Below are 15,490 nucleotides of genomic sequence, written 5' to 3' on the forward strand. Positions count from 1 at the left end.
GGGTTGGGGGTTTGGCTCAGTGGTAGAGCGCTTGCCTAGCAAGCGCAAGGCCCTGGGTTCGGTCCCCAGCTCCAAAAAAAAAAAGAAAAACAAATTCTCTGACCTATGCTTTCTAACCACTCTCCCCATCCAGTGGGGCACTGCCCATTACCTGAAGGAAGAGAGGCTACCTAGAGAAAGGGGAATTGAACAGACAGGCCTTGTTGGGCTCCCCTCCTAGTCTAGAAGCAATCATGTCCGTGTGATTAAGTCTATGAAATCCCAAAAAGATCGGGGGTCAGAGAGTTTCTGGATAGCTGAACATGCTCAGAGTCTTAAGAATTGGTACACCTGAAGAGGGCATTTTTATCCTTTTCTTTTCGGCAGTGGAGGTTTCAAACTTAGAACTTGCACATGATTGGCAAGCACTCTATTCCTTTGACCGCGGTTTTCTGAGATACCAGGTCTCAGTCCGGCCAGGGTATTTGTGATCCTCTCTGCCTCTGCTCCCTGAGAGCAAAGATTATACAGACATGAACCACCATGCCTGGTTCCTTAGTTTACATCTCTGTTATGATAAACACCGCGATGAAAAGTATTGTGGGAGAGAGACAGGATGATTCACTTTACAGCTCATAGTCAGTTAGCCACGGAAGTGACAGCAAGAACTCAAGCTAGGGGTTGGGGATTTAGCTCAGTGGTAGAGCACTTGCCTAGCAAGCGCAAGGCCCTGGGTTCGGTCCCCAGCTCCGGAAAAAAAAAAAAAAAAAAAAAAAAGAACTCAAGCTAGGAACCTGGAGGAACACGAATTTTTGGCTTGCTGCCTATGACTCTCATTCAGCTTGCTTGCTTTTGCGAGATGGGCCCATCGGCTCAGCGTGCTACTGCCCAGAGTGTTCGGAGCCCTCCCAGGTCCACTATTAATCAAGAAAACGTCTTGTACACATGCTCACAAGCCAAACCGATGGAGGTATTTTCTCAGTCGAGGCCCCTCTTCCCAGGTGACTATAGCCTATGTCTGGTAGACAAAAGTGAACGGGCACACTTGGCCAATTTCTAGCCTTTGTAACAGTCGCTCTAATAAAGCAGCAATGTAAGAAAGTTATTTCCTGCCTTGTGCCAACTGCTCAAGCACCTGGTGAGACAGGGGTTGCAGGGACGGCGTGAGGGTAGAGGGGAAAACGGGGTATTGTTGGTTGAGGCAAGTTCTGATTGTATAGACCAGAACGGCCTTCTGTGTTGTGCCAGGAATCGATTGATGGCTTTCTGCTCCAAATTTGTACGTCTGAGAAAACCAGCCGCGTGTAAATGGAGATCGCCTCTGTTTTGGGTGTGGTATTAAGCTTGGCCAGTAGGGGGCAGCAGAGGAGTATTACAGGAACAGGCTGTGGCTTCCTCGGGAATCCCGTATTGGTATGCAAGTATGTGAGAACGAGGTGATCTGCCCCAGCCACGTATGCCCAGAAAACAGTCTTATCACGCCCTTGCCATCTTGGTGCGAGTTTGCTGACCTCTCTCTGCCGTCCTTCCCCCGATGGAGACACAGACATAGGGTGCCCCAGGTTTGACACCTGAAGCAGCAACACCTCCCTCCACTCTCGGTGAGAAGCATCTTGCTGAGATGTCATGAAAATCGGTGCTTAGCAGGGAAATCTAAACTTTTGAGAAGGCGTGTAAGAAACAGTGCGGCAGGCCTAGGGCTCTTTCAACTTGGCTCTAGGAAACAAAAGTACTTAAACTAAGTATCAACTTTGAGGAACACAGTCAAGAACATCAGAACAAACCAACAATGAGACGAATGGAGATTACAAAGATAAAAGCACGAAGCATTGAAATAGAATGCCTGAGAAAAAGAGGTGGGCCGGCAGAGCGTCCCTGAAATCCCAGTTGGAAGGGCGGATTAAGAGTTCAAGGTTTGCTTGGCTACATTGGGAGTTAGAACCCACTTGGGGTTACTTGAGACACTGTTTCTGTTGGTTTGAGGAGATGCCAACAGTTTCGACATCCTCCACACCCCCACTTCCCAGTTTCTCCCCTCCCCTACCCCAACCCCCCCCCCCCGTCCCCCAGCCCAAACAAACAAATAAAAACAAACAAACAAAAGAAAACAATCATTTCCAAACCAATCAACAAAACAAACAAAAACGTTGGAGGAGAAGTAGGATAAATTGAAGAATACACAAATGAAACAAAGAAGAAAACTGACGGGTTTCATTTTAATTTTCTTTTGTTTATTGTCAGGATCTCACTATGAAGACCAGACTGCCATTGAACTCATAACCTTCTTGCCTCAACGTCCTAAATGCTTTACAGGCGTGCACTTTGATATACATTGCAACTGAGATTTCTGAATGGTGGTAATTTCCTATACAAAAACAAACAACAAAAAATGACCCAGGTAGACCCAAACAATTCTCCAAGTGATTTGACCCGAAAACTTAGTCAATTCTCTAGAACATTCCAGTTCCTTTTTTTAAAAATAAACAATGTCAATTCAAATAATCAAAACCATAATTACACCAACCTTGCACTTTTTTTACTAGTACAAAGAAAAGCCACACAAGACCTAATTTCTTCACATAAAACATGTGGAGGCCCGGAACAGACAGCTTCTTTGCAGAGACTTTTTCTTTTTTTAAGCTTTGAATGTTGGTTTTCATTAATTATGAGTGAAGGAGAGAATCAAAACTGATTTTTGTTTGTTGTTTTTTGGGTGTTTTTTTTTGTTGTTGTTTTGCTTTGTTTTTTGGGGGGGTTGTTTTGTTTTGTTTTGTTTTGTTTGAGACAGGGTTTCTCTGTGTAGCCCTGGCTGTCTCAAAACTCACTCTGAAGACCAGGCTGGCCTTGAACTCAAAGATCTGCCTGCCTCTTCCTTCTGAGCACTCAAGATTAAAGGCATGCATCACCACCACTGCTTGACTAAAAGTAATTAAAAAAAAAAAGGTTATAATTCCTGAAGCAAAATTCTTATTTTCAGACTGGAGTGATGGTTCAGCAGTTAAGAGCATTGATTGCTCTTCCAGAGGTCCAGAGTTCAATTCCCAGTAACCACATGGTGGCTCACAACCATATGTAGTTGGAACTGATGCCCTCTTCTGCTGTGTCTGAAGAGACTGAACGTGTACTCATATACATGAAATAAAATCTTTTAAACAAAAAACCAAAAAGATTCTTATTTTTGCCCGAGTTTTGAGTACATTGAGAAAGCAGGTGTAGAGAATATGAGGGTGTGGACGCTTGTTTTGTTCTGATAACATTAATTGGAGAATGTTGTTTTACATTTTCGGACAGATAGGCACCCTATTTCATCTCTGAGTCAAACAAACTTCACAGCCTCGGCCGGTGGCCATGTATTCTGATGACTAACCAAGTGGCTTAGATGTCTATAGTAGATCAGTATGCAGGGCATGCAGATAAATGTGCAAATAATAAATAGTGTACGTCCCCCAAATGTCATGGGATGTGTTCTTAGATGTATGCTGCTTTCCTCTTAAGATTTGCTTTATTTTTCTGAAATTCAGATTTAACTTGGTACTCTGTATCTGGCAACTCTGTGCCATTGGTCTCATTTTACTGCCTCAGAACTTCCCCCAAGATATTTTGGATTTTTGTTAACATTCTTCATTGCCTTTAAGAGAAAGTTCTTTAGATATCTGCCTGCTTCTGCTTCCTTAGTGCTGTGATACACACACACACACACACACACACACACACACACACACATACACACACACACACACAGAGTGAATGAGTAAAGTTGAGTTTCAGAATATTCACCCAAAAGGTCTCTCGAATAATAATATGATGGTATGTAAGGGGGGTCAGGGTGGAGTTCCCTACGGCATCTTCTTTAAGTGCCCTGTATCATTGATTTCCTAGTTAAGTACAGAAAAGATACTTTGTTGGTAATGTTTGCTTTGTCCTTTTCTTTTTGGTGCTGGGAGTGAACGAAGGTCTTCCTCCATGTTAGGCAAACACTCTATTACCGAGTTACTTCCCTGTCCAGATAAACTTGTGTGTAGAAAATATTCATGGCATTCTAAGTTGCAGTTCCCAGACAGAAAAGCACAAAGAGATTCCACAAAGCCCCAAATCACAAAGCTTTGCGAATGTGGAGAGACACAATTGTTGCAGACCAGAGCCAAATTATCTTGGGATACTTCTGGTTCTTTTGAAAGACACTCTCATCTCTCTGTCTGCGCTAATAGCTTGGTGGCTATACTATTCAGTTGTATTTGAGGGTCCCTGAAATGGTTCAGCAGGTTAAGGTGCGTCCAAACCTGACTACCTGAGTTCAATTCCCTGAACCCACAGCATGGAAGGACAGAAATGACTGACACTCATCCTACACATACACAGGAGTGCCCATGCATACACAAACAGACGCAAATAAGTAAATATAGAAAGAAAAAAGTAATAGATGTTCTTAGCAGTTCATCCATCAAAAACTAAGGCATCAGATAGAATCTAAACCCGTTAGTTTACTTTGCTTTGCCACAGTCAGTCTACCTGTGACCTCAAAAATGTATTAGGTAAGTGCCTTGATTAGTGACTTTTGTTTTTCCAAAACTAATTATACCATTATACCTCGGGTAGGAACGTCTAGAGTAGATTATGCCATTTGGGGCAAGCCGAATGTGCATTCCCTAGCCACGATCTTTCAAATTTTCTTTCAAAGATAAACTTGAGACCGGTGCTGTGTTTTCGGACCCAGCAGGATTGCCCATCTGCATAATTCAGGGGACAGCCTGGGTTGGTTACTTGTTGATTGGGTGGGTCCCACGGGGCAGAGGGCAGAGGGCCGGGCTCGCAGCGCACGCGCAGATGGGAGGGCGCGCGCCTGCCCTTGCCCCTCCGCCCTCCAGGTGGCGCTGGCGACCCGCTGCCGCCTCTCCGAGGCCAACCCCGGGCGGCGCCGGGCGCCTTGCGGGCCGCGGGTCCGCCTCCGCCGCGCCGAGGGCGTGGGCTCCGGGCTCCCGGAAGCGGCGGCCGCGGCGTGGAGCCCAGCGGGCTGTCGGTCGCTGGAGCGACAATGCGCGGCAGCCGGGGACTGTGAGCTAAGCGCGGCGGCGCGGCCGGGCGCCCCTGAATGGCGGCTCGCTGAGGCGGTGGCGCGGCGCGGGCTCCTCCCGGCGTGGGGTGGCGGGGCCGGGGTGATGCTGCTTAAGCTCCTGCAGAGACAGACCTATACCTGCCTATCCCACAGGTATGGGCTCTACGTCTGCTTCGTGGGCGTCGTGGTCACCATCGTCTCGGCTTTCCAGTTCGGAGAGGTAAGTAGCGGAGCCCGAGCCCCGGGAGTCGCGTGCGCAGCCCTCCCGGACCGAGACCCGCAGTGCCCGCACCCCGAATCTCCCTCCTGCCTCCCCATCCTCCTTGCAGCCTGGGAACCAGCACACGGCCCACCCAGGCGCGATGAGCGCGCATCCTCTCCCCGGCTCGCCTGAGCAGCTGGACTGGACGTCCGGGCCTCCCATGCTTAGCGTGCGGATGGGTCCCCTTCCTTCTCCAGGGTGTCCCCAAGAGTCCTCCGGTCATTTGATTTTGGCTCTCAGGCCTTGCGCTGGTGAAACTCTCTCCTAGGGTTTGTGTTTTTCTGTAGCGATCCTTCATTCCGTGGCCTCCTTCGGATCCAATCCTGCGGTGCCACCCTACTAATCTTTCACCTTTGACAAAATACCGTGCCTTAATGTTTCTTCTGGATCTCAGACTTTGTCCTAGAGGCACGCGCGGTTTTGCATGTGAATTTTGCGCGGTTTTGCATATGGATTTTGCAGAGTGAAAGGGGGATTTTTTTTATTAACTTTTTTCCCATTTCATAATTGCTCTGCTGCTTTACTGCCGCAGCATGTCGGCGGCCGGAGGCCTTGCTAGTGAGAATGCACACGCTGATGGGAAGCACCAAGTGCTTATCTTAGAGGAACTTAGAGTAGGGACCTTGTCAGGTGACTAGGACTGCCTGCCGGATCTTGGACTCCAGCCCCGGACCTCTTGAGAGCCAGCACCGACCCTTGCGTCACGGGCTATGCTTATACATTTTAGATCAAGTCGCTGGCCCTTCTTGGACTGAGAACTGCGCTTAATTAATGTTGAGTAAAGCAGTTTGGTTAGACTGTAAACTCTTCAAAGGGCGCAGGCAACCGGTTTGGGGGGTGTGAAACACCAGGTTAAATGAATTTTATGCTCCTTTGGAGACATACCTTGTTACTACTCTTAAATTTCAGTTATTTGATTCTTGGTAGTCCGATAACAGTATAATCTATCTTAAGTGTGCAGAGGGGTATGAGCAGGTCAGCAATGCATGGGCACAAGTGGGGCGGCCATTCAACAAAATACTGCCCCTAGAGACAGGAAGAAAACGTGTGCTTTCAAAGATTTTGGAATTGTCTCCCTGTTTTATTTATTTGCTTGTGTTTTAGTAAGAGGTTTAAAGGGTTTTATAATTAACAGAGCGCTCTTATAAAACAGCACAGTACACATGTGTGTGCTCTGTGGAGGAGGTGGTAACAGTTTAAATATAAATGCTGTAACTCTAGCCCGAGCCCAGTGCCAGGCACTGCCAGTGTGTACATTCTAAGATCTGTTTAGTGTTTAGCATCTGGCTGAACGATATGGCCTGTTTCTAAGTGTGATTTTAGTGGTTCTAGGGACTAGAAAAATAATTTTGCTGGTGAGAATGAGAACCTTGTCCAAGCGTGGAGTATTTTAATATCCCACTACCTCCTGGTCAGTCTTTGTTCATGTCTTGTAACTTGATATGTTTATGCACAGTTAGTGCCTTACTGCTTGTGGATGACTCTTGATTTTAAGAGAGAGCCTCACTAAGTTGCCCAGACTTGCAACTGAACTTGAAGTTCAGTCTTTCTTTCACAGCCCTTCTGAGTGCTAGGGTTCCTGGTGCATTTTTTTTTTTTAAGATTTATTTATTTATATGAGTACACTGTAGCTGACTTCAGACACACAAGAAAAGGGCGTCAGATCTCATTACAGATGGTTGTGAGCCACCATGTGGTTGCTGGGATTTGAACTCAGGACCTCTGGAAGAGCATTCAGTGCTCTTAACCACTGAGCCATCTCTCCAGCCCCCGGTGTATGTTTTTAACCTGGTTCATTTTAAGTGAGCTGTTTACTAACCACGGTGTAAAATAAATCTATTACAGCCTTGAAGAGTTTGAGACAGGGTCTCACCACGTAGCCCAGGTTTGGCTGGAATCCCCTATGTAGACCAGGCTGGCCTTCCACTCAGATCCATCTGCCTCTGCTTCCAGAGTACTAGGATTCAAAGTGTTATGCCAGGAGGCCTGGCTTGTAGGCACAGATCGTAAAGTTTAGATTAAATGAGAGAAAGAAGAATAAAGAGTGTCCCCAGGTAGCAGGAGAGGTGGTGGCAGCTAGCCTGTGGTGGGGGGAGGGCTGGGGAGAGCTATCTGGATGTGACTGATGGCTCCAGTAATACTAACCATGCTAATAACGAACACATAGTCCTCACTAGGTATTCTCTTAACTGCTTTACGCACCCTTTTAGTCGTCACAGTATCATGTGATGTGGACAGTAATATTCTACTCACCTCACAGGTAATGCAGCTTAGGTGTTTGTACAAGTTAACACAGCTAATTCACAGCAGAGATGAGCTTCAAACTGAGACAACTGGCTTTGATGCCATCGTCATAATAACACCTCTTTTAAAGATTTATCTATCTATTTTTTTTTGCACACCAGTGTTTTGCCTGTATGTATATGTGTGAGTAAGAGTGTCAGATCCCCTGGTACTGGAGTTACAGACATTTGTGAGTAGCCATGTTGGTGCTGGGAATTGAACCCAGGTCCTCTGGAAGAGCGGCCAGTGCCCCTAACCACTGAGCTATCTCCCCAGCGCCTAATAATTCATCTATTTTATGTTATGTGCATGCATGTGGGTGCGCATGTGCCGTTTGTGCTTGTGCTTCTCTCTCTGCATCTTGTGGTCCCCAGGAATCAAACTCAGGTTAGGCAGCAGGTCTCGTCATCCTCAGAGCCATCCCCTTTACCAACACCCCCTTTCCTTCCCCTGCTGAGGACTGAACCTGAGACCTGGTGCATCCCAGGAAAGAGCTTCACTCTTCACCCCAGCTCCTGGTGGTTTCTCCAGGCTTTGCTTATCATATCTGGGAAGAAATCTGACCCCTCTCAGCTTCCTCTTCTTCAAAATAAAGGCAAGGCTGTTTTCTTATCAGGGTTGCTGGTGGAAATTAGTCAGAGGAAGCACAGATTGATATAGCATATAGCAAACCATTGTTAAGCTGTAATAGGTGATGTTATTACCATCGATTGTTTTGTCTCAGTCAGTCTTCACGCTGATATTTCCTTGAACCAGGACTTTGACTATGTAGGTAGCACCCGATGTAGGTAAGGACTGTAAATGCTCTTAACTCTTTTGAGCCATCTCTCCAGTCTCTGGTCAAGTTCTCTTCCCCCAACCCCGTGTGTGTGTGTGTGTGTGTGTGTGTGTGTGTGTGTGTGTGTGTGTGTGTGTTTGAGACAAGGTCACTTGTACCCTAGGCTAGCCTCCAATTCCATATGTGCTTGAGGATGACCTTGAAATTTTTTGACCCTTCTGCTTCAACCTCCCTAATGCTAGGATTATAGTTGTTATAATATATAGGATTCTAATTTTGTGGTTGAATTATTAAAGTTTAAGACACCTATGCCTAGTACTGGGGAATCTAATCCCAGGCTCTCTGCATGTTAGGTAAGCACTGTACTACTAGTCCCTGGCCTAGGTTGTTGCTTTTTAAGAAGCCGTTTGAACACTTGTCCAAATTTTGAGGAAAAATGGAATCAAGGGTGGGGATCTACTAAACAATTTGTTTTCCTTTCCAAGTCAGGACAAGTACTTTCTAGAAGACTCCTGGGAATTCTGATATAATAGGAATACAGTTGAACCCAAAGGTGACAGTCTAGCGTGAGCCCTCGAAGTGGAGATATTGGTCTGAGTGAAATAAGGACATGATAGCTCCAAGATGTGGTTGAAAAGAAGGTTTTTTTTTAAATTAATTATTTTATTTCTTTGCATTTCAAATATTGTCCCCCTTCCCCGTCTCACTGAAAAGAAGGTTTTTATTATGAGTATGAGGGAGAGAACAGCCAGAGGCATCTGGAAGCTTCTAGAGCAAGGAGAAAAAAAGGAGGCTGAACCTGGCCATGGGGTGGGGTGGGGGGGTGGAGTGAGAAATGAGGGGGCGGGGTTTGAGAGAAGAGATTAGAGGAGAGGAGGGCGAGGTAGGAGGGGAGGAGTGATGAAGGGGAGAGGAGAGGAAACACCAAGAGAGAGCAGGGGGAGAGCACATGGTTGAAATGGCAGGCTTTTATAAGGAGGAGAGGCTGGGAACAGGAAACCCTTGAGCTGGAGAAGTTTAGGGGAGGGAGTGGAATGGGAAGAGTTATGGGAGCCTTGGACTCTTAGAACAGGTACTTGTGCTGCTGAAAGACCCTGGAGCCCGTGTGCGCCTTGGTATGCTAATAGGCATCACACTTAATGTTCGTTTGTTCCCCAAGCTTCCTTTAACCCTGACTGCTCTCCTCTGCCTCCTTAGTGCCTTGGGGTGAGGGCAGCTGGGAAAGGGAAGAACCTTGTCTATTGTAAGTCACGTGAGTCTGGGAGCCTGGGTTTCTTATATCGAGCACTAAACGGTGTCCTGAAGAATCCTTTACAGACTCCTTCATAAATGTTTGATTCTGCTTTGTATGGTATAATATGTCTGTAATATTAGCACTCAGGGGACAGGCAAGAGAGTTGAGCATTAGAGATTAGCCTGGGCTACACAGTAAGACCCTGACTCAAGGGAAGAAGAAACTTCCGGCTTTAACATTAGTATTTGTTCTGCCTTATTATAGCTGCTCTCTCATGTCTTTAAAGCATACGTTAGAGAGGAAAATGTATTGCAGGCCCATGGTCATTTATTTACAAGTCCACACACCCTTCCCTGAAACTTCCATAACTGTTACATTATCTTAACATTAAGTCCCTGTACTCTCTATAGTGAATATGTCTATGCCTCGAGAAAAATACTTACTATAAATAGATTCCTGTCAGTTAGCTCAGGGTTTTACCACAAACGAGTTCAAGGCAGGTCAGGAAGGCTGCCAAGTGAGGAACCATAACGAGACCGGTGTGTAGAGATCTTTCGGTGTGTGGGAAAAGGGTGGTAAATCCCAGGGACATGAGAATTTGTTTATGTGTGCCTTCCCCTGTATTGAACACACCACTTTCTTATGTAAACTGCGTGTGGAAACAAAATTAACTCACGGAAGAAAGTTGGTCGTAGGCCAGGTTAAAGGCTGGTCTGTGTGAGTTTCCCCCTTCCCTCCCTCCCTTCTCTTTTCGCTCGCCTGTTTATGATGATGCTGGATGAATGAAGTACTCTTTTTCAGCGATAAAGGATTGGTTGGAAACGGGATCCAGGGAGTTACCTTACTGACCAGTTTCTTAGCTGGCTCAATTTCTGGAAAGAAATGTGTTACTTTGTATTCGATTAGTTTCCTGATTTAACTGTTTTTGTGTGTTCTTGGTCAGAGGCAAAAAAAAAAAAAAAAAAAAAAAAAAAAAAGGTGGCAGAGATTCCATAAACAGTAAGGCAGAGATTCTGTCTGAGGGGACATTCCATTCCCTGGCCTGCACAGTGCCCAATCTGAGTTACTTCCTAGCCAATCCTGTGGTGGCTGCCTCTTTTTTAGGTTTTATTAAAACAGAATTATTTTGCTAGGCATGGTGGTGTATGCCTTTAATACCAGCACGTGGGAGACAGAGGCAGATGGATCTTTTGAGTTTGAGGCCAGCCTGGTCTGTGCGTATAATTAATTGGGCTATGTAGAGTGAGGCCCAGTCTTACAGTAATCAACAACAAAATGGTTTTGAAATCACCAGCCAACATATTCAAGGCGCCTCCCATTTTAATATAAAAAAATGGACATTATCGGACACTTCACTTAAGAAACCTAGACTGTGGTTGGGAGTTGGAACTCACGTAAAGGCTGAAGGAGATCCTCTGGTTTACACATACGCATGTATGCACACGCATGTGTACACCAGTAAAACAAAAATAAAAAGATATATGAACTACAGTATCGGTGGAATTTGTGCTTTGGAGAAAATGCTAGAGATCACATAGAACTTTTAAAAAATATAAATTTTGGGGGATGCTATCAGACTCTAGTTAATTAGAAAAGCAGAAACCTTGTCTCAGTCACTGCTCTACTCCCAGTGAATGAAAATTGGTTATTAACTTAAAGGTGCCCAGTTCTGCGATGCAGTGGGTAGAGGGATGAACTAATAGCGATTTGTAATTGGTGTCCTTTTATCCTCAGTGCCAATGAAGGTAAGTTTTCTACTCCAGTAGAATACTTTGTATTTTTTTAAACATAACGTCACTGTAACTTGTTTGTTCTGTTGTTCTGAAATTCATTTTTGTCCTAAGGAGATTTTCCTAGAACCCGGAGACCTGCATGTTGTTAGAATGCACACAGTAGGGCAGACGGTACCGTCGGGACTTAGCTCAGCCTAGGGGAGATGAGGCCACCGCAGACATGAGCACTGTGTAAGAGTGGAAGGGAAAAGGGATTTCAATATGTGGATAGGTAGGGCCACAATAACAGATTAGTTTACGGGAAGAAAATCACTGGTTGAAGCATTTTAGAGGGACCTTATCGACCTTTGCTGGAGATGCAAGGTTGGAGGGTGGCTTCATAAAGGAGTAGGCGTGTAGACAGAGAAAAGGAAAGAGTGCTTTGGAAAGTATTTCGAGTAGCTGAGCGGATGCTTGGTCTTGTAGAAAAGTGTTTCCTTTTGCATGTCGAAATCACTGGTCACTGGAAATGGCCCCTGTCACCATCAGTAACACAGGGTTGCAAGTGACAGATCCCATCTAGCTCAGGCCCTGATTAGGAAAAAAGGGAGCTTATTAGCTGGTGTAACCGGACTTGGTAAAGCTCTGGCAGGGTTGGATCAAGGTGCTTGAATGTGGGGAATTTCTCCTTGTCCTGTTCTTCACCTCCCTCAGGCAGCCTACCCCAGATGGGTGTGGCCTCCAGTTTCCGAGACTTTCTCAAAGAGTAGACCACACTTGGAGCTGCCTGCCTGCCTTGCCCTGAGGGGCAGAGTGCCCCTGTCACACCTTTGCTACCACCTGAATCCTCTGCTGAGCCTTGGGGATGGGCAGGCCTGGAAGTCACAGCTGAACCACCAGATCTGTGAGGGCTGCCCCTGAGAGTAATTAACCAGATTGTTATCAAAGAACTGGCCAGAGCAACAGATGTCCAAGATACCAGGTTCTGTTCAAAGCCATTTCCTTTCCTTGGCCTTCGCATTATGCCGGTGATAACTGTTTGCCCTTTATCTTGTCGATGTGATCATGTCTGTTTCCATGGGAAGTCTTGTGAAATGTACATTCTTGTCTGGGCATGTTACCCTGGGATTTTGCTAAATACAACTCCAGGGTACTTCATAAGCCTTCCAGCAGTGATTCAGTGTGTGACATATCTACATATTCCCTAGTTGCGTTTCGTCAGATTTTGAGATCTAATCTTTTTATTAATGAGTTTTAGCATGTTGCGAAAGCAAAACAATGGTCTCTGACAGATAGTTTGTGTCTGAAGCAGTCCCCAGCCCCCTTACCCCTTTTCACTGCTCCTTTTAGTCTTTAAATTCGAGGATTCACAAGACTATTTCTTTACGTACTTCCCACTCCCCTCCAGTGGCAGACGGACATGTTTATCATGGGTGTTCTTTTCGCCCTGAGCCCTAACAGTGTCAGGAGAAAGAAAGCAGCAGTCTGGTGTTCCGCCAGTGTCCCAGAGCTCCCCCAGAAGTGGAGGGAGAACTTCCCTGAGACCTAAGCAATTCCTTCCCGGGCATTGTTACCTGTTGTGTCATAGTATGGTGCCTGAAAACACCCAGACATTTGTACTACCTAGCAGTGAAGTTCCTTTATGAGGAACACAGAGGACGGGCCATTAACTGTGCTTGGGCCCAAGATGTGTGGTGCTCCTTGGTGACAAAAACATCTCTGTTGGTCTGGACATGGTGGTATACACCATTAATTCCAACTATGGGGAGCCGGAATAGGCAGATCTTTGTGCTTTCCAGGCCAGTCGCACACTTTGCAGTCACATCAGATTACAAAACTGTGACTTCTGTGTCAGAGTGGCCAGTTTCAGAGAGGAACAGATTCCAAAGCCTAAGCCTCCTGTCACTAGGCCTGCAACAGACAGCAAACCCAAAAACTAAGGAGGAAATGGGTCTGTGGGCCTGCCCCTTTCCTCGCTCAGTGCCTCTGTTTTCCACTGGGAGCCTGCAGAAAGCAGCAAGAAACAAGGGCAGGAAGTCCTTCCCATGTAACCCCATCCGAGGTGTCCACTGAGGTGACCACCTCAGGTTTGGCAAGTGTCAACGTTTCTTCTCTACTGAAGACCTTCAAAGAGTATTGAGACCACTTCTTACCACCATGCTTGGGGCTGTCACTTGGTGACACTGGTGACAAGTGTCACTTGGTCATCCCTGGTGAGACCGAATGTCACTTTCATTTAGATGGGCTGCTTTTTCCTTCTGTAGTCTCTAAAGCTTTTCATCTTGCCTCTGTCTCTGTGGGGGTGGAGCTGGGTCCTGGCCTCTGTCTTGTGTGTGACCCGCTTCCGGTACGTGGCATACCTATTTTTGGTTCCAGCTAGGGAGTGTGCCCTGATTCCAGGCCATTGACTACCACCTTCCCGTGAGAACAGTTAGCTGACACTTCTCGGGTGTGAGGCAGGGCTGGCATGTTCCGGCATCATGAACTATTGTGAGCTATACCGGCGATCCCGCTGAGTGTTTGCCCTGGGCTTGGGGAGATGGCGACCATTTCTGTCGTAGTCCTTGTTACGGAATGACAGTCGCTTCTGCAGAGCTTCCTAGCCTCAGGTCGTCTATGCCATGATAGGGGTGAGCTCCCACTCTGTAGGAAACTCTGCTTTTTGGTCAGTTACTTACTCGGCCCTGAATGTGGTTTCTTGCATTTGGTACCTTAGAAGAAACACGTGTTTTTAGGTTTATGGCGGCCTCTCAGTTGCAGCTACCACGAAGTTGATCTGGCATGCTCGGGAGATAAAACCTAACTTCCCATTCTGTACCCAGCAACCTGGGCTCAGAGATGATGTCTCTAACCTTAAATTTCTGCTGTCCCCACAGAATGCCAGGCTCGATCAGTCAGTCAGGAAATACTTAACCAGGCTCCCCGGGGCAAAGTAATCAAGAAGGAGACTTGGTTCCTGCTGACAAGGAGCTTGTGCGGTGAGGCATTGAAGGCACTTTATCACAGTGCTGCAAATGTGAGGGTGTGTGGGAGAGAGGCAGTGAGGACTGACCTGTACGGTGGCCTGCCAGGACCGTTACCCTGATACTGTGTAAACTCAACAGGAGACCAGATCGCACAGAGGACAGAGGAGGGCAGGGCCGACCCGGGCACTCACTTTTAATTTGTGGCGATATTTCCCCAGGGGATGTTAAACAGCATCTGGAGACATTTTAGATTGTCCTAGCTGGGCATGGAGCGAAATATTGAGGCTGGCTTTCACGTGTAGAAGCCAGGGATTCTGTTAACGTATGGGACAATCCCCCACAGTAAAGAACGATCCAGGCCCGACGGCTGGTCTGATATTGAGAAACTACCGTTTCCCAACCAAAGAAGCAGAGGAAAGGCCTTGACGTTGGGAGAACCATCAAAAAGGGCAGATGAACGAGTCAGTGAGGAAAGGCGCCTGCCTGCCACCAAGTCTGGTGACCCGAGTGCGAGTCCCAGGACCCATGGGAGAAGGCGAGATCAGATTCCTAGATTCCCACAAGTTGTTCTCTGCCCTCTACATGCATTGCTGGAGAACTCACACACCTCTGCCGTACACAAAACAGGCAAGTGAGAAGATAGATGAGGAGTGTGTGTGTGTGTGTGTGTGTGTGTGTGTGTGTAGACCCTTGTGACTGGAAAGAAGGCTAGTATAAGGGTGACTGGTATAGTTGTAGTCACCTCTCCCCCTGCACTGGGGATTTTGGGAGTACCATTAGGGTGGCTAGGTACTGGCATCTAATACCTGAGACCCAGGAGTACAGCTAAGTGATAATAACCCAATCCTTGTAACAGAAAACAAAACAAGCAAAACAAAACAAAAAGCCTGTGAGGGCCCCTCACCAGTGGTACAAGGTTTGAGAGATCCTGAGAGAGATTGTGAGAGACTGTGGGCCTGGTCATCTGCAGGAGTCATGGTGAAGGAGACCGGTGACAGGGCGTGGAGAAGCGGGTAAGACAGGAACACTCAGGAGGCCCAGTCATCTGCATCCTTGCCAGCTACTCCACTAACACCTCCCTCAACAACAGTAAACAAATTAGGCAGCTGGCACTCCCAGTCCCTAACGGTAGGTGTTCCGTGAGCATCTGTTGAAGGAATACTGTGGGCATCGAAACTTACTTTTGCTCACTGACTGCTGGCTGTTCTTATGTCAACTTGACA

The 15,490-nt window shown here is 46.7% G+C and overlaps 1 protein-coding gene across 2 annotated transcripts in view; it reads left to right on the top strand.

The window, feature by feature from the left end:
* Positions 1-4,890: 4,890 nt before the first annotated feature.
* The window catches only part of Gnptab (N-acetylglucosamine-1-phosphate transferase subunits alpha and beta), a 66,899-nt gene continuing 56,299 nt past the window's right edge, over positions 4,891-15,490 (top strand). Inside the window, exon 1 of one of the 2 annotated variants that reach the window (XM_017595197.3) lies at positions 4,891-5,252. In XM_017595197.3, coding sequence (XP_017450686.2) covers positions 5,136-5,252 — 117 coding nt within the window. In that variant the 5' untranslated portion in view covers positions 4,891-5,135. The remainder of the gene's footprint in view (positions 5,253-15,490) is intronic. The other variant, NM_001427158.1, reaches the window with a different exon arrangement.

This window comes from Rattus norvegicus, chromosome 7, assembly GCF_036323735.1.
Source record: "Rattus norvegicus strain BN/NHsdMcwi chromosome 7, GRCr8, whole genome shotgun sequence".
Taxonomy (NCBI): domain Eukaryota; kingdom Metazoa; phylum Chordata; class Mammalia; order Rodentia; family Muridae; genus Rattus; species Rattus norvegicus.